Source organism: Vulpes lagopus, chromosome 5, assembly GCF_018345385.1.
Source record: "Vulpes lagopus strain Blue_001 chromosome 5, ASM1834538v1, whole genome shotgun sequence".
Lineage (NCBI taxonomy): Eukaryota > Metazoa > Chordata > Mammalia > Carnivora > Canidae > Vulpes > Vulpes lagopus.
In genome coordinates this window covers 13839940-13865940 of record NC_054828.1, presented here as the reverse complement: position 1 = coordinate 13865940, position 26001 = coordinate 13839940, and the positions used below count along the sequence as shown (strand labels likewise).

Below are 26001 nucleotides of genomic sequence, written 5' to 3'. Positions count from 1 at the left end.
AGGATGATGAAGGAATCAGAGTACAGAGCAGCAAGGCCCACCCCCATGTGGTGCCCCCACCTACCTTCCTGACATAGCCCACTCCCTCTCCAGCCCACCGGATTTCTCCTTGCCCTTCTAGAGAGGCGTCAAGCACTCTCCACATCCCACTGTTCCTTCTGCCTGGAATGTCCCTCCTCTCTCTCTCCACCTGGCTCTGCTTAAACATCACCCAAGGACTGTCCAACCACCCCTCCCCTGACATGCTCACCATCATCTCACCATGTTATCTTTTTCTTTGTAGCATTTGCTACCACTCAGCAGAGCAGAAAGCTACCCGTTAATCATTTCTCCCCTTCCACCAGAAAGGGAGCTCCAGGCCACAAGAGGACGGGCTCCTGGGATGGAAAGCCCGATCCCCAGTGTTGCATTACAGTGCCTGGCTGTGTCTGTTGAATGAATCAATGGCCTCGAATGATCCACCAATGGCTGTGAAGCCCAGTTACCTCATCTCTGAGAATACCGCCTTCCCTACTGGAGTTGTGGGAGGCTTATTTAAATGTACGTGAGAAAGCTTCTGTTCAGCAGCACCATGCTACGGAATCATCATGGCTACATACTGGGGCCATGGAGAGGCCTCCTGCCCAGGACATCAGGGCAAAGTTTCAATGCCCCACACCTGCTCCAGCAGAATTCACGGGTAGGCAGGAGATGGGGCGTGGAGTGCCCTCTGCTGGAGCAAAACTGACAAATCCTCATTATCGGAGGAGGGTCCCCCCTGGAAAGATAAGGATCCCGATGGTGCCAGACTGCCTAACACCACAGCCTTAAACATTTGATTCCGGTGAGTCCTTAAGTGATTTTTGCTTCAGAGAGCACAGTCAGCATATAAAACACAGCTGAACACAAACGACTCTGTGAGTCTACTCTGCATTAGGCACAATGGACTCCTTCTCACCTGTACAAAAGCCCTGTAAAACAGGGAGCAGCACCCCAATTTTAGAGGCAGCAATTTGGGCTCAGAGAGGTTAGATTCCTCAGCTGAGGACACCAGCATTTAAGGGGAGGTTTGGGAATTAGAGCCAGGGGTGTTGACTCAGCTACAGCCCCTAGAAGACAAACCTTATTATAGAGGTGATTCAACGTGGCATCAGAGGATGGTCCTTTCCTGTTACTCTTTCACGTTCTCACCATAGGACACCCATGTGAAACAGCTTCATTTCTGCAAACATGGACCCTGGATCCACCAGCAGCTGCAGGTGCATTTATGACCACAGGTGTAGGTCTGTGTCCCCATCCCCTGCCCCCAACACAGACAGGGAGTGCTGCCGATGTGCGAGAAAGCAGATTGACAAAAATGAACAAGTGTGACCTTCCTCTTTTGTCTTTTCTAAAAGGGATATGAAGAGGTGGGTAGCGAGTCCTGTGGTGCTACAGACTGAGCGATGGTTCCAACTGCACCACCGGCTGAGGCGTTGAACTTAGTCTGGACAGTTCTCAGTGACGTCAGTGGCCTCCGCAGGCCTGGTTAAGACCAAGTGGGTGATCGTTTGCATCTCTCCCAGGATAGCCTTCCAACACGCCAGGAAAACAGAAGGGGAAGAAAACGAACCCATCCTAAACAACCATACTCCGTAGAAGGACCATGTTCAGCCTTCACAACACGCAGGAGCTGCAACCATGCACCCCTTTCCATGGGGGAGAAATGGACCTGCAGTGATGTCAAGGACCAGGTCTACTGTCAACCTGCTCACTCGGGTACACGTTCACCCCCCTCCCCCAGCAGTCCCCGCCCTGGATGAAGCCCTCAAGTGGTTTTCAAAGGTTTTATCTGCTTAGGTTGCAAGGCTGCCTGGAAGAATCCTAAAATGCCCTCCTGCTCTTAATTGTAGGCGTCTATGGCAGAGGCAAAAATGCAAACTGCCCTAAAAGACTAATCAAATTCTCTGCTTAGACTGGCTGACCAGAATCCCACTAGCCACAGAAAAGGGTCTGTCTTCTCAACCAAGACAGGGTTTTGCCTTGCCCTGACTGAAACCTGAGCGTACAGACTTGACAATCTCCTCTGCCACATGTTTCCATATCTGCAGGTCACTGAGAGTGAGCAGTGTGTGTGGGAGGAGGGGGCCTTATCAGCCCAGGTCAGGGTCCGAATGCCCGCTCCCAAGGTTACCAGCTGGTGGCCTCGGCCAAGGAGCACAACACCCTGAGCCTCGGCTTCTGTCTGTCAAATGGGCAGAGCATGATGCTGCTTGTGGGGAGACAGGAGACAATGCAGGTCACAGCCCCAGCCCGGCACATGGCACAGAGTAAGCCAAGCCGTCCAAATGCAAAGTCTAACTGAGCCAGCCAGGGTCAATGAGTGACATCAGGAAATACCAGGAGCTCTTCCTTCTCAGTTGGGGTCTGCGGAAAACAGCAAGCACACAGAGCGACTCAGGGATCAGCCGGGAATGATGTCACTGTGACAAACTGGCGTGTTCATGCACTGTGTGAAGGGATGACTCAGTTCCAGCCAGTGGCCACTAGGATGAAGGGGCGTCTGGTTTGCTAGATCTTTCCATTGTGTTAAGGAAGGCCAGAAATCATGATTTTTATGTGCAATCTCCCCACGTGTTAATGGTCAATAATCAAGTCAGCAATGGTAAAAAGCAGCGCATTGGCCAAGTGCAACACAATTTCGGGCCAGATGCAGCCAATTTCTGTCTAACGAAGTGATAGCAGTTGCTGTCCTTTCCACTGTGGTTATGGCTTAAATAGTACATACCCTTTCCATGTTTTCATGCTGCTTACAATAAGAAGTGTCTTTCTTTTCCAGGCACAAGGGTTTTTATAACGATGCAGGTCAGATGACTAATGCAAGTGGGAGCTTTTATCCAATGTGGTTTGGTATCCATATTAAGAAATAGTATCACTTTAATATTAATTGGAATTGGTCCCTGACAGAGTTCCGACAGGAACACTGATCTTGTCTCAAAGTGATGAAAACATGCTTTCAGAATTAAGGTCTCAGGAGCCAATTTCAGATCTTAAATCAGTGCTGTGATCAGACCCTCAGAAGGTGGGAGTGCGGGGGGCAGGAAGGGGGGGTGTATCCAAATGGTAAGGTGGATCAGGAGGGGGAAAAAAAAGGAAATGTGGTTAAATAGAAGTGTCAAGTATATATCCCAAAAGAAAAGTTTCATGCTTAAAAAGTATTTGAATTTCAAAGTTAAACAATGACATAGATTTGTAAATCCCAAAGGTTAATAAAATGCCTCTTTTATCTGAAAAGAATGCAAACCCCACACAATCTCTTCAAATTCAGTTAACTATCAAGAGTTGTAGAGTTGTTTTTATTTTTTTTAAAGATTTATTTATTCATGACAGACAGAGAGAGAGAAGGAGGCAGAAACACAGGCAGAGCGAGAAGCAGGCTCCATGCAGGGAGCCTGACATGGGGCTCAATCCCTGGTCTCCAGGATCATGCCCTGGGCTGAAGGCAGCGCTAAACCGCTGAGCCACCGGGGCTGCCCTATAGAGTTGTTTTTAAATAAGAAAACACATGCAGAAAAGTGAATTACAGATGAAAAATGTGAAAATGAAAATGTGAATATTCATAAAGTGAACCCACCCGTATAATCACAGGTTAACAAGTTAATGACCAGTGTCCCAAAGTCTTCCTTTGGCCATGCCACAGTCTCTATACCTCGACCAACTTTTGTCTGGTTTTTTTATTTATACAATTGGAATCCAACAGTACATATACTCTTTTGTGTCTGCTTTTTCTGCTCAATGGTATCCGTGAGGATTTTCATTGCTCTGTAGTACTTCACTATATAACCATGCCACTACTTGTGTTTATTATACTGTGAGTGTATATTCCAGTATTTTCCTCTTTAGTGCTATCAAAAACAATGCTGTGAACATTCTTGTACGTGTTTTTTGAAAATGTACGTACGTACATTTTCTCTATGGCATATGACTAGGGACAGAAACTGATGGGACATGGAGTATGTTCGGCTTCAGGTGATAACAGCAAATCGTATTCCAAAATAGCAATACAAAATATTTTACTTAAAATTAAGAGACCGTCAAGAGCCCTCTCTAAATGAAATGCCCCCTTCTTTGGTTAAATTGGCATTTGAAATAAAAAAATAACTAAAATCACTTTAAGACCAGCACCCCCAAAGAGCAGAAGTTCCTGTCCTTTTCAAAAAAACCTTAAGTGTCATTATTGGTTAAACATCTGTTACAGACAAAATATTATGGTTTAAAATGGTTTGAACACATCTGAATTCAATACCTTTTTCATGAGCAATAAGTCCTGCTCGATGTTTCTATGTATTAAAACTATAGAACTCCAAACTCCTAGAGCAGGATTAAGATATCTAAAAAAGAGAAGAGATGGTACAACACCCCTTTGTTTTGTCTCTAAAGAGTCACAAGATGGAGGGGATGCTGAGAATAGGACCTAGCAATATGGAGAGCCAAATAATGACTCCCAAATATGTCCATGTCCTAATCCCCACAATCTGTGAATCTGTTACCTTCCATAGCAGAAGGGACTTTGCAGGTATAGTTAAATTAAGGCTTGTAAGATGAAGTGATCATTCTGGACTATCCAGGTGGGCCCACTGAAATCCATCACAAGGGTCCTATTAAGAGGACAGGACAGAGAAGGAGATGTGACCATTTCCAGCAGCAGAGCTCAGAGTCAAAGAGTAATCTGAAGGAGCTACACTTCCGCACTTGAGAAAAGCCAAGGGATGGATCCTCACTGGGGGCCTCCAGAAGGAACCAGCCCTGCCAACATCTGGCTTTAGCCTAATGACACTGGACTGTAGATTTCTGACCTCCAGAACCGTAGGACAATACATTTGTGGTTCTTTCAGCACCGAACATCTGGGACTCTGTCACTGCAGCCACAGGAAACTAATACAAGGTGGCTGATGAGTAGACACCAGCTTTTCCTAACACCTGGTACAAAGGTCCTAGCCACAAGCTCCTGCAGGAGGCGCAGCCAACTGAGGCCACATAGGGGCTGTTTGCTCCACCCCAGCAGGACTACCGATAATGCTAGATGATGGAAAGCTGGCACAAGAAAAGCAAAGGTCACCTTAGCAACCACCTCACAGCTGAACACAGCTGTGACAGATTTCAACTACCCTCGGAGTCTAAGAGCTTAAGGAGATGCTTTTGGGCCCAAGGTAGGAAGCACAGATGAGTGCAGCCCCGGGGCCTGCGGCATGACCTCCACCCACCGCCGCCTCCCTCAGGTGCTTCGGAGGCTTACAGCTAGTAAGCAGGGAAGCCCCTCATTTCCGACATACTAAAGACAGCCAGTAAGTATATTATGCTTTCCATTTCACTTCCATTTCATTCAGCACCGCGTGTTCTTGCACCCCGTAAAACCCTCATTAAGGGATCTGTTTGGGCCACTGGCAGGAAAGCAGGATGGCCTAGCCGCATCACCACTGCCACAGACCCTAGCCCCAGGGCGTCCTGAAACCTTGAGCAGATTATTCACCAGCCCCCTGCACACTCACCAACATCCCATCACAGTCCTGTGCTGAGGGAAGTGGACATGGGGCTGGGGAATCAGTCATGTCTGGTAAGCTCTGCTTGGATAACAGACACCCCACCAGCACCAGCTCCCTTTAATCCATGGTTCCTGTGCCCCTGATCCCCCAAAGTCATAAGGCAAAAAAAAGTTTAACTTACAACTCCTTGGTTCTTATTGCAACTCTTCAAGTCAAATGTCAGGACCCCAAGAAACCGTTCATTTCAGAAGGAATTTGTGTTGATAAGGATGGCATGAACAGTGAACTAAATAACGTGGGTGCGGGCTGAAATCAGTCCAAAAATCAATATCCTGTGCCTTCTCATGACATGGGTTTTATTTTTTTTAAAGATTTTATTTATTTATTGAGACACACAGAGAGAGAGAGAGGCAGAGGGAGAAGCAGGCTCCATGCAAGGAACCCGATGTGGGACTCGATCCTGGGTCTCCAGGATCACACCCGGGGCTGCAGGCAGCGCTAAACCACTGCACCACCAGGGCTGCCCATGACATGGGTTTTAAATGTTCAGGACTTTGCATCCTCCGAAGAACATGTGCTGTCAAATAACACGCACACCTGCATCGGCCTACTTCCCTGACCATAGAAAGCTTCTGGACCAAGCGTCTGCATGGAGCTGGTTATAAATTATCAGAGGGCAGCATGTGTGAACAATCTTCTGAATGGCTGAAAAGCACGCTTTTCCCACATGCTGGGAATTCACTAACAGCTGAACATCATCTACTCGATGGGCAGAGGAGAAAGAACCACACCCGGCAAGTAAAACTCACATACCCACGGGAAGAGGTGACTCTAGAAGAAAATAATCAGCATGATCTAAATTCAAATGGAGCAGGGAGCCTGGATGGTTCAGTTAAGTTAAGTGTCTGCCTTTAGCTCAGGTCATGATCCCGGGGTCCTGGGATGGAGCCTCACATCAGGCTCCCTGCTTGGCGGGGAGTGCCTCTCCTTCTGCCCCACTCCTTGTACTCTCATTCCCTCTCAAATAAGTAAATAAAATATTTTTTTAAAAAAACAAAACACCAGGGGCACCTGGGTGGCTCAGTTAGTTAAGCATTTGCCTTTGGCTCAGGTCAGATCTCAAGGTCCTGGGATTGAGCCCTGAGTCAGACTTCCAGGAAGTCTCCCTCCCCCTCTGTGCCTCTCCCCCCTCCTCAATAAATAAAACCTTAAAAAAAATGGGTGCCTGGGTGGCTTAGTCGGTTAGGTGTCTGCCTTCAGCTCAGGTCGTGACCCCAGGGTTCTGGGATGCAGTCCTTGAATCAGGCTCTCTGCTCAGGGGGGAGCCTATTTCTCCCTCTCCGTCTGTGATGGCTCTCTCATTGTTGCTTGCTCGCCTGCTTTCTCTCTTATAGATAAATAACATCTTTTTAAAAAAATAAAATAAATTCAAATAAATGTGTGTTTAAGCAGAATTCCTCAAGTCCCAGAACTAACATCACATCCAGAAGGGAGGTGAGGCTCCTGGAGCCATATTCTGAGCCATAATCTCAAAATCACAGGTGCTCAGAGCCCCCAGAAGAGACCAGTGGTTCCTGCTTCCTTCAACATCCAGACTCCTTCCCAGTCTACATTCACACTCAGGACCCACTAAGGGTGATGCCCAGACTCTGAAACTGTAAAGATGAGTGAAACAGTCCCCTGTCTCACAAAACTCAAAAGCAAGTGCTAGAAAGACACCAAACAAGCAAAATACCCCTTGATAAGTACCATCACAGAAGCTTCCACATGGGATCACACGCTGAACATGGGCGCTGAAGATGCTGGCTGGGAGGAAGGGTGGTGCAAAACCAGAGAACCGTATTCTGGGCAGAAGAAACAAAGAGCAAAAATACAGAAGTAGGAAAACAGAAGGGGGTCTGCCTGAGTGAGAAGTAAGGCCTGCCTTAGCCTCTGACGGAAATCAGAGGCTATGGGAAAGTGCCTGTGAAAGACCCCAAACCACAACCAGGAGTCTGGAGAGAACCCAGGAGGCAATGGTGAGCATTGTCAGCACTCAAATCCAGAAGAGGGCATTCTTCACTCATTCACTCATTCAACAACCAGTTCTCCTGGCTCCCCTAGGGATGAGGTGGGGGGGAGAGCAGAACCACTCCCTTCCTTCCTGATGGTTGTGCTCACTTGTGAAGACGGGATTAGGAGAAACAATAAAAGTAAAGCAGGTGTGAAGAAAGGACAGTATATAGTTTGGAGACAGCAGCAGAGGAAGCCAACCTAGCTAGAGGTGAGGTGCCATCGGGCTCAGCTGAGCCCCAAGGGTCGAAGTCAGCCCAGCAAAGAAGTGTAGCGGTGTCCCAGGGAAAAGGAACAGCACCTGGGAAGGCCAGCGGCCACCAGACAGCGCACCGCACCCGAAGGGAGTCCAGGAGGCTGGGGAGGGGATGCTAGGGGATGGAGGCAGCGCAGCAGAAGAGGGACAGAGTGGCACAGTGACTGAGCCCGGCTCCACTGCTCTCCGGGGGGTGGAGGACAGGTGTGAGGCCGCAGGACGTTGCACCAGTCATGGCCACACAGGAGGAGCATGACTGGCTGGTTCAGGGTCACGGCCACTCAGAGGCAGAAAGCAAAGACGCGGCCACAAGAGGCCACAGTCAGGTTCAACAGGAAGTGGCAAGCACGGGCTGCAGGGAAAGAAGAAGGAAGCGAAAATATGCTCTTTGAGCATGAAGGATGGGTGGCTGGGAATGGTCATTGAGATGCTATGGGAAGAAAGGCGGATTGGAGAAGAAACGAAGGAATTAGGGTTTAGGAACGGGGCCGTGGCGGGGAGATGAAGGACCAGCAAAACCATCCCGAGTAGCATCCTGAACCAACGGTCACTTGGCCTTTGACAAACAGCTCTGAGAATGGGGATCTCATCACCTGCTTTCCCAGATGGTGGCCTCCAACACCTGGCAAATCTAATTATTACAACACAAGTTCCTTCTTATATTAAAACAACACCTGCCTTCCCATAACTCTTACACATTGATCCTGGATCCACACTCTGGAGCAAATCACAAGAAGCCGATTCCCTCTTCCAGGCACACTTCCCATTCACTGGGGCAGATTCTGGTCATTTCCAATTCATGTACATCAGATGCTTAGGAAAGTTCTAGAATGTCAGTGCCCCAACAGCCCCTTCAGTTTTATGTCATTTCATGCAGCAGGCAGGAGATGAAGGCCTAAAAAGAGCAGTGACCATACTCCCAATCACCCAGCTTCTCTGGCTCAGCTGGTTGTGGTGCCTGAGACCACTCTCCACCCCTTTCTAGTGCACTCTCGATGCATCTTGCTCCTGTGTGTCATTTAACTTCAAAACATTATGCTGAGGGCATCGGTATCTCCAGGAGATCCACTGAAATTAAACAGGGTTGGAAAATAAATAAACTCGCATAAAGTATAAATAGCATTTTCATGAATGCAGGCAGCAACCCTGTCCTTTATTTATGGCTCCACCTGCATTGAAACAGAAAACTCAAGGGTGTCAATAAATGGATTGCAAAGTTGTTATGTTTAACTACAGAGAAAAGAATGTCTCCATGGGCTCTTTTGGAAATCCACTGATGTCTGTTGTAAACTGGCAGGGGCTGCAAGGAGGTACCCTCTGTCTCCCAGTAAAGACTGTCTTTCCTAGAGTCTCAGGATCTCTGGGTCAGGATAGGTCAGGCAGGTCATCCTGTCCACCTAGCCCTGATGCCGAGCTGCCGCCCGCCCACTCACTGCACTCCCGTGTACACACCTCTCACATTAGGTGTTTTACTGCCTCTCAGGGCAGCTCACTCCAGCCTTGGACAGAGTGATCCTTTACTATGATGAGCTTGACAGCTGGCTCCCTGCCATGTCCCTCCATATATTCTGGGGCCATCTCTCTTTCGGGTGACAGCCCCTTGACTGCTTGCTGAAGCTGATCATGTACACCTGGAGTTTCAGCTTCTCCAAGGTAAAGAGCCCCCATTCCTTCCACCACTGTGTATGTAACAAGGTTTGAATTGGCACTGTCACTCACCTAGATTCTCCTTGATGTGCTGACGTGTCTAGATTATTCTTAAACTGTGACACCCAGAAATAAATGCTGTGGTCCAGCTACAGATTGATACCCCGTAAAACACACCTATTGTTTGTCATCCTAGCAAGAATGCTTGTTAATGTGCTCCCATCATCTAGCCCCTGTTTAATGCAGTTTGTGATTCAGTCCCCAGGGGAGGGCTTATGATTAAGCATCATGTTGATAAACAGGGCACCTCCACCAGTCTCCACAGTTCACCTCAGAGTATTATTTCCTTAATCCCCCCTGTTTCCCATCATCTACCTGCCAGGCTAATAAAATCATTCAAAGTTGAGGATCATCGTCACTCCATCAGCCAGGGCGGGCACAGATAGCATGATGCTGGAAGGTAGACTTCCAGCTGACATCAACCTATCACGAAGCACAGCCGATTATGAATTCTCCATATCGCAGATCAACTCCCAGTCTCCTCTTTGAGAAATTGCACCACTTACCTTTGGGGGCCACGCTTCCCCCATTCTGACTCCACATGTGTCAGGGAACTCCTCTCTACCCTATGATGAAAATGAAGCAGAGGGTACAGAGCTGGCCTCACCAGCCTCCCCCAACCACAGTGATTGGTCTCTGGACCACAACTGACCAGGGGCAATCTAATCAGAGGCATATTGCAGAATTAGGGGGATGAAGAACTCTTTCTACAGGCACCGGTGAGGTTAAGTTGTAAGCTAAAGCTTCCTCTGTGTACATAAAACTGCCCTGAAAGAAACCAAGGCAGAGAAAAGTAGAGCAAAGGGAAGGAGGGAGACTGAGCTGCAAAAATATCACCTGAGCCCCTGGATCCGACCCTGCCTAAAGCACCCCCTACCTTTGAACTTACTGGTTTTGTTACCCCCTAAGTTCCGTTATTGCCAAAATCATTTGGGGTTGGGTTTCCAACAATGACTGCAAATCAAAATTCTGCAATTTCCCTCGCAGGCACTTAGAAAGGGCAGGTGACACCTTGACAAACCCCTTGCCAAAGTCTTCTACCTCACTGAGGTCCCAATCTACACCATGGTATTGTAGTTAGAAACCCCAGATCTCAAGTCCAATAACCCAGGCCCATCCTGACTGGCTCTGGGGCCCTGGACAGATCACTGAAGGACTCCTGCCTTGTCCTCCTCTTCTGTACCTACTACAAGGGGTTATGATGGAGAAACAGACAACACGTGCAACATCCTTGCAATAACACCTGACCGCAAAAATGCCTGAAATATAATCATCCCCTTTACTGTTATTATTATTATTACACTATAAGTATCATTACTGGGTCCAGTTATACTGGCAAAGTCAGCACTTTGATGTACTAACCCTGGACCAGCACGGCATGTTCTCAGCCTTCTTTTACAAGGGCTCTTCCAACATCCCTGGCACAATGCTTCCTTCTGTCTCTTCTAGGATCAACAGCAACTCCCCTTCCTCCCTCTGATCTCTTTGCCAAAATCTAATCATCCACTGCTGTGGCATAATTTACCCCATTGAGCTGCTCAGACAGGAGCTCCTCCAGTCCAGGGACGTGTGGGACAGGGAAGGGATGGGTGTGGCACTGGGCCCTCCCCTGCACTGCAGGCACATGGTGCCACCTCGATTATATTCAGTTGAGTCAATCTCAGAGAGTGAGGTGGAACTCCTAATTAAAAGGTAGCCTTGAGGTGTCAATAAAAATCATGCATAAAGGAAATGTTTAAACACACAATAGTGACTCTTTCCTCTAAAAATGAATAAAATCTTTGAAAATAAAGAGGGTAGGGGCGCCTGGGTGGTTCAGTCGGTTGAGCATCCGACTCTTGATTTCAGCTCAGGTCATGGTTTCAGGGTTGTGGCGTCGAGCCCCACGTCAGGCTCCACACTCAGCATGGAGTCTGCTTGTCCCTCTCCCTCCCCCTCTGCCCCTCCTCCCACCCCCCCCCCAAAAAAAATGAATAAATAAAATCTCGGAAGGAAAAGAAAACACACTAGTGACTTCCTTGAGACGGATTTTCACCTGAGATGTTTTTGGAACTCAACCGTGGGGGTAAATATAAAGGAAGGGTCCTCCTCAATGGTGCCATCCCCTCCCCCCTGAAGCTCAGGAAACCACCTCTGACAGTGCAATGCCGCGCTGCACTCAGAACTGCTGGCTGCAGGAATGGCGGGGTTTGTCTTCTCTACTGATTTCTGGAAAGTGACAGGGATTGGCGTTTGTTTTTATTTGTTTGGGGAGGGCAGCTCTTCTGCGGCACTCATCTCCTCGTCCAGTGTGACCGATCGCATCGTGCGGCCAGCCGGCCTGACAGCTCCCACAGCCGCCTCCCACCGCGCACTGGGCTGGCCGGGCCCGGACACTGTGCGGTGGTCCTGTGCCGCCCTGCGCGTCTCCACCTCACTGCGCACGTCCAGACCTGTGATCACCACCTCCCCAGCACCTGATCAGCGTGGATGCTCTACATGAGCAGCAGCAGCAGTAACAACAACATGTGAAATGTGTGAATAAATGAACAGACCGAAGAATGAATGAAACATCTGGCTCCATGAGTAGTTATGTCATCCCTCCAGGGCCCAAAACTTTCATCCCCTATGGACACAATGATCAACTCGCAGAGCTGGTTTCTGACACTTGTGTCACTCCCTGCCCCCCGCCCCCCCAACCATTTCACTGAATTCAGGTGCACTTCATTTTGCTTTTGCTTTTATTTTGTCCTCCTCACTCTGGACTCGGTCCTGCTGCCTGTGTAAACCTGGGCAAGTCTGGCCCCTTGCCCATGTGCCTCCTGCTCCATGAAGTGACAGTTTGGGACTGGACAACCTGGAGGGGCTTCCCAGGACTCTGGGAGAGCCAGGGGCCTTTTGCTTCCCTCCTCCCCTCTCCCTGTAAGGAAGCCACCTTACCTTCAAAGCTCCCGGCAAACAGGTAAAGCCAGGTGATGGCTGGGATGCAGAGAACAGTCAGTGAGGCAGCCAGGAATTTCCGTCTCCCTCTGCAGATTCCCAGCATCCTCTCAGAAGTGGCAACCCCTAATCCCAGCGCCGCTTCTCTGCCCGGAGCACGGGGTCCTCGGCCTCCTTCATAATACTTTCTGAAAGGAAGAGCAGAGAGGAAGGGCTGAGTTCTCAGCACCGTAGATGGATACAAATTGCAGAGGAGCGATAGCCCCGAGATCCTGAAATGTGGCTTGTGCATGACTTCTTGCTAACCTTCCATCCCAAAGACAATTCTACAGTCTTCCAGTCTCTCAAAACAGAGACGCTCTTTAAAATGTAAATAAATAAAAGATGATTAAAAACCATGACTCTCTCCTTCCCTCGTGCACGCACACACACGTATTTTACAGTACAGATTAGCTGAAAGCCTGAACTAACATACTTACTAACAATGCACTTAGTTGGCACCTTGTAGATACCAAGCACTGACCAGGTGCCACATTTCCAATAACGACCGGAACACAGGTTGGCTTGGGAGACATAGTCTAACAAGAGAGGCCGAAATGAAACATGCACAGGAGCTCCAAGACTGCAACGAATGAGACGGGCATGGACCTTAGAGGAACAACAGATGAAGTCGCCGGCTAACCCATGTGCAGTCAAGGTAAGTAGAACAGTTCCCAAGTCCCAGACGAGGGGGACGGAGAGCTGTGCAAGGCACTGACGGCTGAGGGTCTGCACACTCAGAGGAGAGGACACCAAACCGGCCACAACACCATCTGCAGGGAACCACATCCCCATCACAGCTCATGACCTGAAAACACTCACCAAGGACTATCTTAATCGCTTCTGCCTTCAAAACGGAAAAAGATGTCCAGAAAAGCACGGAAATGATTAAAATGTGCAGAAAAAGCAGAGGAACACAGATAACCCGTTACAGGCCTGCAGAAAGCCAGGCCTCAGGTTACAAGACTTGCTGAGACATGTTCAAAGAAGAGGGAGAAGGTCAACGCAGGCAGAGTACAGGCCATGACCTCTCACCTGCATATCTGACTGCAGGTCATGTGCCTTATAGAGGAATTTATAAACCAAGAGGCCATGCCATCTGTCTCCACCTCTCTCCTTGCACTGATGTCACACTGGCTGCAGAAGGAGCGAGGAGTCCCCGTGTTGGGAGCCTCCCAGAGCAGAACCAGCCACTGCAGGCTTCCCAGCCCCAAAGAACAGACGTCCATGAAAAAGCTGGTGTGGGTGTCCCCTTGGGTATTCCCACACTATGTCCTTCCCTCTGCCATGAGCCTTAAACCCCACATGATGTGGTCTTGGTCTTGAATGTCTGCCCTCCCCATCAGCCTTGCAGTTCCCGAGAGAGCGACACCCTGTCCGCTCACCTTGCTTTCCCTAAGCCTGAGCATCCTGCTGTCACCTGCAGGCTAGATGATCACTGTCTACTGAACAAATAAATGGAATCAGATTCTAACCAAAAGCGGTCCTCCCCAGCTTCAGGAGTCTGTGTTCAGCAAGTTGCTAGCAATGAACACCTAATGGAGCCAATCTCAACTGTCAACACCAGGCTTTCTTCTATACCCACCCTGACACGATTTTCTAAGTGGCCCTCCTCTGAAACAGATGAATGACCACAGGGCTGGAAGGTATGGACTACAAGGTAAAACCAAAACATCAAAATCCCTTCAAAGAATGTGGATTTGAAAAAAAGTCCCCCATGGAAAGTTTTCATTCTGAAGCATGGGCAACAAACCCTCCACACAAACTCTGTGAGTCACTATGAATGAGGATCGCTCCCACACTGGCCAATCTCACAGGAAAAACTTGTTGGGGACAAGAGGCTATGCAGTTAGCTCTGGATTCAAATCCAGTTCCACACGTGACTAGCCATGGCACTGGCAACCCCCCATCAACTGGGTAAGCTTCACTTCCCTCCTCTTGAAGCAATGCCCTCTCTGTTGGAGTCTTAAATGAGAGAGCTCTTGAATAAGTGTTGAGCAAAGATGGATGGAGCATATGGCAGGGGGCCCCACCTCTTCCTGAGAGCCAAAGAGCAGCCACTTCTTGAGAAAACAGATCCCAACAAGTATGCACTGGCTGTCACTGCCAAATGGGTGATCTCAACCTGAAGCACCCTCCTCAAATCTCCTTTAGGAGATGCCATCATGTTAAAAGGGCCCTTAGAGGGGCACCTGGGGGGCTCAGTTAGGCATCTGCTTTCAGCTCAGGTCATGATCTCGGGGTCCTTGGGGTCCTTGGGTCGAGTCCCATTGTCAGGCTCCCTGCTCAGCTGGCGAGCCTGCTCCTCCTTCTCCCTCCGCCCCTCCCCCTGCTTGTGCTCTCTCTCAAATAAATAAATAAAATCTTTTTAAAGAATGACCCTTATAATAATAGTAGCAATGACAACGAGCAGTAAGCAACACAGATCATGTCTCAAGATCTTTTCTGTGCCTTCTGTTTAATTCTCAAAATAACCTATGAGATAGGAACTAGTTTTCAACCTCATTTAATGTATGAGAAACAGGCCTAGAAAGGTCAACTGGCCAAAGGTTACATGTACCTAAGGCAGAGACACCTCCTCAGGCTCTCCTCTCCCTAAGGAACTGATTGATTCTAACTACCTTTGCCAGGGATCATTTTCCTTCTCATCTAACCTCAATCCTTTATACTGAATCTTCTGATTATTTTCTTCCCAGGGTTAAATATATCACCACTGTTTGCTATCATTCAAAGAAAGAAAAAAAAAAGTACAATGGACACAACAAAAACTGGAAAGTTATAGGTGAATTTGGACTTCAGAGGATTATAGGAATATATACAGAGCTGAACTCAAGCAACATTAATATTTAAAAGCATTTTTTAAAAACTCTTTAAAACACTTATTTTCCTCCTCTCCTCGCTCCATCTGCAAAAGTTAATTTCAACGGGCACAATTTGTCCCAAAGTTTTAAAACAGTCTAGGGTGGTTTGCATTTTATGATAACACTGGCATCTGAAATTAAACCCAGCAGGTAAAAAATATTCCTTCATGGATTTGACTTTTAAATGACACCTCTATGCACTAAAAACACATTTTAAAGAAAAATCTCAATTTATATCAGAAGTTACTCCAGGAAGTCAATACAGGAATCAACACAAGAAGGAAGGAAGGAAGGAACCAAGGGTGGGCTGGAAATTACCTCCCACACACGTGCAAATGTTGATGGATTATTGGGAGAAAACCAGCCTGGAACCTGTTTTGCCTGCTCAGTGGGAGACAGACTCCTTGGAAAAAAGGTGGCACCAACAGTCACCTCAAAAATGTCCCTGCCTCAAATCCAACACCCAATCCCTTGGCCAAACTGGTCAATTTCTCCTCCTAAACATCTATTATTCTGTCTTCTCCCATCCGTCTTAACCAGTGAAATTCACACGTATGCAAACCATTGCATGAGCAAGAAAAATTATGATTTATTAAAGCCACAAAAGCAGCATTCATAGCTGAAAGTAAAATGTAACACATTGCATACATGTGTATAAATACCTATATAACTATATATATGAAAAAAGGCATAAAACTTATAGGTTATCTGTGAGTAGAGGATGTGGATAATTTAAACATATATGAATACGTATTTTTCCCAAATTTTATCCAAAAAAATAGGTGTTTTTATAACTTAAAAATATTTTAAAACTTGCCATGTCTTGTTATATTGCATGTGATTCAAAAGACCTGAATGCAGACAGTGAAGAATATACATGTTAGGTTTACTTTGTGTGCAAGGTGTGGTGATTTAAGATCTGTAGGATCCTCATTGGGAATACAGCCTCCAGGGATGGCTGGCTACCACTTGAAAGATTATCAGAAGCTCATATTCCAAATACAGATCTGATCAACACTGGAGGTTATCTTTTATTTATTTATTTATTTTTAAGTAGGCTCCTACGCCCAATGTAGGGACTGAACTCACAACCCCGAGATCAAGAGTCACGTGCTCTACCAACTGGGCCAGCCAGTTGCCCCGAGGGGTTGTCTTTTAATCAGCATCATTAGAAATGAATTTTCACGGGTGTTCAAGATGTGTGAGTTCCCTAAAAATATTGCACACGAAGAGGGAATGGACAATCTAAATAATCTCTAAAAGAAGCAAACAGAAAGTCTAAGGAACCCAATGGCCAAAACTATTCACAATCACTCAGGAGCCCAAACTGATCCAATGGGCAGGTAACAAATTCAGGTCACCGACTGTAACTATAAGATTGGGTGAATCCTGCTGGTCCCATATTGTTGTCTGAGTCCCAAGTGAACCTTTCTTGCAAGATGCTGTCCCAGTTCCTGAGAGGGCACAGGGCTGGCCCTCCCTGAGCTCCTAGTACAGGTCCTACAGCAGACGGACCCTTCAGAGACATTAGCTTTGTTCTATCATTATCTGTACTAGGGCGAGTGTTATATCCCCACCTCATGCCTTCACCCAGGCCTCTCACAGAACTGCAATACCCTGCCAGTCTCTCCTCCTCTGCAGGACTTCTGCAGGACCTCTGGAGGAATTTCAAGTTCTTCCTGCTTCCATGGAACATCTCCCTGCAAGTCTAGACCTGGAGAGGCTCCCTCCCTTTGTTCTAAACTCCAAAGCCTGTCAGGAGCACATTCCTGATCACATGACTGTCTTCTAATCATTTCCTGGCATTAATCTCTCTTCACTACACCAAAACCCCTCAAGGGCAAAGGATCCAGGCCCTGTAGTGTTTGTTTGAAGCCTCTGCCTGAGACCAGCAGTAAGATGACACTTTATATACTTCGCCATATTCATCCACAATGTGGTCCCTGAACCACCAGCAGAGGCAGCAGCTGGTGGCGGGTCCTATCTTGTCAGAAATGCAGTCTGTCCGGTCCCCCCGCCCCTCTGCCCCCCCGCCGACTACCTCCAGCTCCATGGATTGAAATCTGTATTTTAACAAGAGCGCAGGGGATGTGAGTGCACATCGCAGTTTGAGAGGCCAGTTCCACTAAAACAATGAGCAACTAACCGGTTATTCATAAATAAGGCTGGCCTCCCACTGCTCCAACTGAACCCCCTCCCTCACCTCACCCCTGCAGGGGCTTCCAGGGCCCTAGGGAATCCATCACATCCTGGACTTTGATTATCTTTTTTTTTTTTTAAGATTTTATTTGTTTATTCATGAGAGACACAGAGTGAGGCAGAGACATAGGCAGAGGGAGAAGCAGGCTCCCTGAGGGGAGCCCGATGCGGGATTGTATCCCAGGACCCCGGGATCAAGACCTGAGCTGAAGGCAGATGCTCAACCACTGAGCCCCCCAGGCATCCCTGGATTTTGTCGATTATCTATTATCTACAGGTCCCTGATAAATGGAAGGAAAGTTTCTAGAAGGAAAAGTGCCTTTTTCTAACTAAACAGAAGCATCTCATGGACTAGAGGTGGCTCTGATGACCCATCCTGACCTCCCAACAGAGACACTTCTTATACCTTTGAATGACTGAATGGCACCACCACCTCCCACCGAGGCATTATTATGCCCACCTCGCAGACCAAGAGAGGCTAAGGACACTGATTTAGTTGTTGGAAACCCTGAGACTCAAATTCCAGCGCTTCCTGAAAAAAGAGAAAATCAGTTCTGTGCAAAAGAACACACAAGTGACGACCGGGCTGTCTCCCCAGCCGGAGCACAAGGCCTCAAGGGCAGGCACTTTGTCTACTTTGGCCACTGCTGTTATCTTTGTTGCTAGCACAGTATCTAGCACTTAGGAGGAGATCAAGAAATATTTATTGAATGGATCAATGACTGAATATGTCAGTGACAGCCAGCAGCCTCCCTGGATATTCATTATGCAAACTACTCCCTCTGACAAGTGCCAGCCCACACCTTCCTCCCAAGCCCTGCTATGGAATCCTGGGGAACTTTCACTAGGTCATCAGTAAATTCCTCTTTATCCTCAACTTCCCTTGGCTCCATTCCAGCTCAATGCTTGTGTGAAAGTACAGCTGTCCCAGGGTCACTGCTTTCCCCAAAGGAGAACCCTTCCCCCTACCTCTCCCACAAATACCAAGTGGCTGGGAAGTGGGCCTCTGTCCTCCTGGCTTCCAGCTGTCTGCCAGCTCTTACCGGCCCTCCCTCTTAGGAGCACCCTGTCCCTCTGTGGCCCACCATCATTCTCTCCATCCTTGTCCCTGTCATCTGGCAACCCCTGGTTACTCCTCTCATTCTCTGAAGACCTCAGTTTCCCCCACAAGCTCTTCCCCCCACCACCTCGATTCCATGATAGAAACGGTCAGTTCAAAATATCTGCCACTTCACATGGACCAAATTTACCTTCTAAGACGTGGTGTCACCAAAACCAGCACAACCTCCCAAATCTCAAACGTCAGCATTAGCCTTCCCAGGCTGCCATCACACAAATTCTTCACTGTCCTCTGGAACCTCAGTCCACAAGCTTTCTTCATCACTGCCCATCCAGGCCTAGATTTTCCTTATATTCTCTCTCATTCGGCATAGAGGCCATGATTCATTCTTAGAGCCTCCCCCTGCAAGCATGCACGCCTCCCCTTGGCCCTCCTTCGCTCCAATCGTACTAGCCTGGAAAAATCCACTCATTCCGATGAGCACGACCATACTTGTTCACCACCGCTGTACTTGGGAAGCCAGATGTTGGGGTAGGAAACTGCACTATCAAGCAGGCAGATTTGTTCCATTTACTCACGTCTGGTTTCAAATGGGCAGTCAAGTGCTATTAGATGCTACCACCGATCTCTGGTAAGTGATCTGGTAAGTGAGTAAACTCACTTTCCTAGTACCTGAGATGTTTATTTCAAACATTTCTTTTCTCCTCAAGCCTCTTCTTTTCCCAATGGCAGACTCCAGGAGGGTTCCAGGGTGCAGTGTGGAATCCGCCTTGTTTTCTCTCCCCAGGGGAGACGCCCCATTCCAGTGTCCTGTGAGATGGACAAAGGGCTGATGCCTCCCACATTTGTATCTCTAGCTCTGGCCTCCGACCTCCAGACTCAAATGTACAATCATCTTCCCCTTCCATGTGTGCCTCAGACCTCATTCCCAATTTCCCCCATCCTCATCTCCTCTTCTCCAGAGCTTTCCACCTCCTTAAGAGAGCACCATCATCTATATAAAAGCTCAAGCCAGATACCTGGGAGCCATTCTCAATTCCTTACTCACCCCTCATACCTTGTCAAATCTGGCCATCCTCAAATCCTGTCATTTTTACCTCTAAAACATGTATTCTGTCCAATGGTAACACCCACTTCTTTCCGGTTTTACTGCCACTATATAAATCCAAGCCACCATCGTCTCACATTGTACCTAGTGCAGTCACCTCCTAACTCAGATCACACTGGAAATTATTCAGTGTTTCCCCATAGCTCTTAAAATAAATGCCAAACTCTATGGTGTATCTGTAAGGATCTACATGGCTTGACCTCTAACTACCTCTCAGTCCTCACCTCTGGCCACTCTCACTTTCGTTCTGCTTGCCTCTGGCTGTACTGCCCCTCTCACTTCCTGAATGCCCCTCGGGGCCTTAGCATGTGTGCTGCCTCTGTCTGGAATGCTTATCACTCTGCTTTTTGCTGGGCTAAGTCCTTCTGGTTCTTCAAGCCTAGGCCTTGAATGCAGTCAACTCAGAGAGGTCTTCTTGGTCAGCCTTATGCCCCAAATGCCTCTTCTTTGTGTCATCTGTCACCATATTCTGGCTTCTCCCTCCACTGTACTCATCAAGCTTTGGAACGATACAATTATCTGAGGGATTACTTATTTAATGGTTGCCTTTCTTGCTAGATTTCAGTCTCCCCTTGGGCAAAGACCATGACTGCTTTACATTCAGCATACAGCCAGGCACAGAGTAGGCATCCCATAAATGGATGGGGAAGAAGCAAGTGAACGAACATGCCAGACAGCCTCAACCACCCAATACCTTGCAGTCATTCTCCTATTGCTTGGATAAGTCCTTTCTACACAAAAGCTTACCATTTTGCTGCCTGACTCTATAATGTCTGTAGTAGGACAAAGAGAATCCACACAGCACCTCAGGGAGGTCCCTATGGCTGTGGTGAATCCCTCAGAGATCCCTTGGTACATCTGAGGTCACTTGCCAAGTTCACTTTGGTAACCTCTCCTTTCTCTGCTCCTCAAGGAAGAAAACACAAGGGGGGGCCCTCTCCCTTGGAATCTGGGGCACCCCTCCTGGAGACTGACCCCAGGATGCTCCCTCCCCCCTCTCTTCTCAGCACATCAGAGCCCAAAGCATGTCCCTCCTGGAGATGATCCTTGGGCTTGTCAAACTGATGCTCCCAATTCCTTTCTTCATTCGGAGAATGGCATTTGGCCTTGGAGGCACTGTTTAAAAATTGATCATGTGAACTACGAGAGTAAAAGCCACATGCAACGTGCTTTGGAACAAACATCGGAGACTTGGGAGTTCGCTGTGTTCTAAAGGACTCTGAGGGCCCATTTCTGCCAACTTAGTTTGTCTTGATACCACTGTGAAGTCAAATCCTCTTGCTGCAGGGAAACATGTCCTTTTTACTCTTAGAACCACCATGCTGTGCTAGATCAAGGGCAGAGGTCTCACCAGGGTCTCAACCGCCCACTCCAGTCATCAATCACACATTTCACACAACTCTGCAGTTAGGACATGCTACCTGCAGCCACAGAGTTTCGCCATCTTGTCTCTGTTATGTTGGCAGCAAGCTCCAAGGCGTGGTCTGCATTTCAGGTGGGCCTCCCAGCATTTACAGAGGATGGGGAGTCAGGTCTTGGGTTCAAGTATCAGCTCTGCCCATTGACCAGAGGATCTTGTCAAGTTATTTGATATCTCAGAGACTCCCATCCTTTTTTGCGAAACAAAGCCCATGGCAATATCAAGCACTAGTGGTTGCTGCAAGGATCGAGAGAGATCAAAATGATCTCCAAACTATGATTACACAGCAACGTAAGATGCTGAGGTAATATTAACATAAAAATGAATTATTTGGATTTCAGTTGCCTGACCAATCAAATTCTAAGGCCTTGCTGTGCCGCCCACAAAGTAGTTAGGAGGACACATCTTAATCCATCTGGGCTGGTTTGGAAAAATACCATAGACTGGACAGTTTACACAACGAATGTTTATTTCTCACAGTTCTGGAGGGTAGGAAGGCCAAGACCAAGGTTCTAGCTGATTCAGCATCTGATGAGAGCACGCTGCTCGAATCTGCACGTGGCAGAAAATCCAAGGAAGCTTGTGGGGTCCCCTTTATAAGGCACCAGTCCCATTCATAAGGGCTCCACCTTCATGACCTAATCACCTCCCAAAGGCCCCACCTCCTAATACCATTGCACACTGAAGGTTAGGTTTCCAGAAATGGATTTTAGGAAAACACATTCAGTCCATAACTAAGGAGGGGAGAGATCTCATAAATATGGCCATGCCCTGGTCCTGCCTCAGGATGGCGTATACTGTAAAAGAAGTAGTATTAAACAGGAAAAATTCTAACATCTACAGGGGGAAACACAAACTGTGCTAAACATGTTAGCCAATGAGTGACTACTTTTAAGGGGCCATTTCTGTACTTTAAAATGGAACTGCCCCATGAAGCAAATTCTGTCTCAAAACTGCACCAGGAAATGATTCTCTTGTGAAGAACCAAACCATATGCTTCCTTGGACAAGACTGTAGCTACTCTTATAAAACGCATCCTGTTTTCCATAGCCATCTTTTAAAAAGGCAAAAAGAAATAAGGGAAGTTAACTTTAATAATGTATTTTATTTAACCTACCATGTCACAAATACTAGCATTTTATCATGTCACCAATATAAAATACAACTGGGCTCTTGCACATTCTTTTACTGGGGCTGAGTCTCAAAATCCAGAGTGCACCTAACAGGAACACCACACCACTCAATCTGAACTTGCCATGTTATACATGCTCCAGAGCCACAGTGTGGAACAGTACAGGTGTCTTCTTCTTTTTCTTTTTAAGATTGCTTGTTCATTTATTTGAGAGAGAGAGAGAAAGAGCGTGCACATAGGGAGCAGCAGACTCCCCACTGAGCAGAGACCAGCGTAGGGTTCGATCCCGGGACCCCAGGATCATGACCTGAGCCAAAGGAGACACTTCACCAACTGACCCCCACCCCACCCCAGGCACCCCAGAGCAGTACAGGTATCTTCTGAGCCTTCATGTCACCCTGTCTCGGGGAAGCAAGTGTGGCTACAGGCCTGAGGCTGAATTGGAGCAGAGAAACCAGGAGGTTCTGCACAGGCTGGAGAGACGACAGCATGAGCCAGATGGAAGTGGAAAGAGAACTAGATTTCACTGGACATGAGAGCTCTCAAGAAGGAAGACAACATGTAATCGTCAATGAGGATGCCCAGCACCAGACCGACACATCCTCCTGGTCTTAACTCACTCAGCCTTTATAATCAATCTGTGCCCCTCCACTTTACAGGTAAGGGCACCAAGACTCAGGAGGTTGAATGACTCAGGTCACACAGCTTGGGGAACAGAGTAGGTGGTTGCCTGCTGTTAACCCAGACTCCTGACTTCAAATCCAATGTGTTTTCCTCAGCATGACATTAAAGGGCTCCACGCCCCGTAGCCCACCCGTGTCATACCTTCTGATGCAGGACAGCACCTGGATGAAGGACACTGTGTCCTTCACATTTCCCTGCCTTTCTGCCTGCTGTGGCTTCTTCCTCCTGGCCTAACTCTTTCTTATCTGCATGGTGAGCCTCTAAGACAGTGGTTCTCAATTGGGAGTAATTTTGCCCCCCACCCCAGGGACACTTGACAATGTCTAGAGACATTTTTGATAGTCAAGACCGGAGAGAATGGGGTGCTCCTAGCATTTAGTGGCCCAGGCAAGACTGCACATTCACTGTGGTCATCTTCCTCCAAAGCCACTACCCTCAACCTGGGGAGGTGGGGGGTGAGCTGATGATCTGCATCCCAGGCCCTTAATTTCCAACCTGTTAAATCAACCCAGATTCTGCTTTCCAAGGGCAGGAACTCAAATTTCATAGAGATGTTGACAGGCGGGTGGCATGAATATCACTTCTAGCCCGGAGCTCTCTCTGGGATAACACAGGTGGAGGAGCAAGGAGGAGGAAAAGAATCGAGAAGCAATCAGAAATTTCCACTTACGATATTAACCTCTTTCAACAAAGCATTGCCAAACAGATCTTTAATGCAAATTGATCCTTCTTGAAGATACACACTTTTCCTGGGGTCAGACTACAGCTCCAGGAAGGCTGATTTTTATGTTTTTGTTCTGAATGTTAAATCAGCGCTTAATCATATCCATGAAGGCTACCCATTGGAGTGTTTTGGTCTTCGTTCTTTTGATTTTTCACTCTAGAAAGGGATGATTTAAGCAGGCATGCTTCCCATTTCCATTCTGCTTAAGCAAACACGCATAAGCATTTATCAAGGGCGGAGACTGCTAAATGCACTCCAGCCTTCCCAACTGCTGGAGGAGGATGTGTCTAACTTGCAGAGTCTCTATTTTCCCTCAGTTTCAAGGCCTATGGAGATTTTATGTAAATATCTCTTGTGGCAAATGATAAGAAGGTAGCTATTTCTTTACCTTCTCTTGATTCCTCAACACTCATCCCCATTCCACCTGGCACATGTTTACAGGGCATACACTCTATTCTGGGCACGGGGCTTGGGGTGGAGGGTAAAAGAAGGATACAACAGGGAGCCTGCCCTTGAGCAGACTTGTTAAGAACATAGGGGACAAAGATACCATGATCAGGACACAAGACAGAACCAGGGAAACGTGACTTGCAGGGGAAAACATCTGGGCTAAGCCAAGGGAGGATGGCACAATTCAAAAGGATGGTAAGGAAACAGAAGTCATCCCTAACAGAAGGAGCCACTCAGGAAAGTACAAGGGCATGCATGGAATCAGGGAATGGCAGCCAACCACTCCTTCCAGAGTCAGGTAAGGAAGAGGCTGGGTGGAGGGGAATGAGCCTGGATGGCCTTGAATGATAAGTGAAGGAGAACTTGGACTTCATCCTACAGTCCGTTGGGAGCTGCTGGGCAGGAATTAGAACATCTGTGGTTAAGAAAATCAACATCTCTACAAGCGAGGTGAATTCTGGGATAGGCGAAGAAGAAAGCATATCCTAGAGGCCAACCTGAAGGCTTCTGGTGGCCAACGCAACTGGGGGCCATCCCAATAGCCATGTCCTTGTTTGGAGGACCTTTCTGTTTACCACAATGCTGATGTGGTCCATATGTGGGTACAACAGACTGAATGTTTGTGTTCCCCTCTAATTTGTATGTTGAAATCCTAATCTGCAATATGAAGGTATTAGGAGATAGGGCTTTTGGGAGGAATTGAGGTCACGAGGGTGGAGCCCATGAATGGGATTTATGTCTTTATTAAAAGGGACTCTTTCCATCATATGAAGACACAAGAAGCCAGTGGTCTGTAACCTAGAAGAGTCTCCTCACCAAAACCTGACCATGCAAGCAGCCTACTCCCAGACTCCCAGCTTCCAGAATTGAGAGAAATAAACTTCTGTTGTTTATTTATTTATTATATTATATTATAGTAAATATTGTTTACTACAATATAGCCACCAGGCCTGTGGTGCTATGTTCCAGCAGCCCTCGTGGACTAGGACAGGGAGGCAGCACAATGCTCAGGAATGGGGCCCCCAGCTGCAGAGGATTAGTCAGGGTCGGTCTCAGAGAGCTGGAGCGATGCTGTTCTCCTTTGCCCAGGATTGGCTTGGGGATGGCCCATGATCCAGTCCTGCTCAGAAACTGCAATGACAAGTCACAGTGTCACCAAAGCCACAAAAAGGAAAGTGTCATGAAGAAAACTCCTCTTTCAGACAGACAGAAAAGTAGAGGCAAGATGATATGTCTCTCAATTTGAAAATATTTGAGCTATACTGTGTGATGGCTCCAAAGTGTGACATTCTGACCTGGTTCCGTGTTCCTCTGCCTAGGGCCACAGAAATATCCTTGTGACTAAAGAAGAATGACTTTTTTTTTTCTTTTTACTGAGGTAGAATTCTCAAACATAAAACTGACCTTTTTTTAAAGATTTATTTATTTGAGAGAGTATAAGCAAGCACAAGCGGGAGGGACTAGTGGAGAGGGAGAGAGAATCTCCAGCAGACTCCACACTGAGTGTAAGCCCAGTGCGGGGCTTGATCTCACAACCATGAGTTCGTGACCTGAGCCAAAACCAACAGTCAGATGCTTAACTGCCACTATGCCACTCAGGCACCCTAAAATTAATCATTTTAACAACATACCAATTCAATGGCATCTACTGCATTCATTATTGTACAACTGCACCTTGATCTAACTCCAAAAAAATTCCATTACTCAAAAAAATCTCATACAATTAAGCAGTCACTCCTCATTTTCCCCTCCTTGAGCCCCTAACAACCACCACTTTGTTTTCTGTCTCTATGGATTCATCCATTCTGGATATTTCATATAAGTGAAACCATATCAGCCTTTTGTATCTGGCTTCTTTAACTCAGCATATGTTTCTGTGGTTCAATCAC

At 47.4% G+C, this 26001-nt stretch overlaps 1 protein-coding gene across 3 annotated transcripts in view; it reads right to left on the bottom strand.

The window, feature by feature from the left end:
* LARGE1 (LARGE xylosyl- and glucuronyltransferase 1) overlaps nucleotides 1-26001 on the bottom strand; it is a 522915-nt gene that overhangs the window by 374608 nt on the left and 122306 nt on the right. For all 3 annotated transcript variants that reach the window (XM_041755794.1, XM_041755793.1, XM_041755792.1), the window contains exon 2: nucleotides 12436-12623. In XM_041755794.1, the coding sequence (XP_041611728.1) occupies nucleotides 12436-12541 (106 nt within the window). In that variant the 5' untranslated portion in view covers nucleotides 12542-12623. The remainder of the gene's footprint in view (nucleotides 1-12435; nucleotides 12624-26001) is intronic.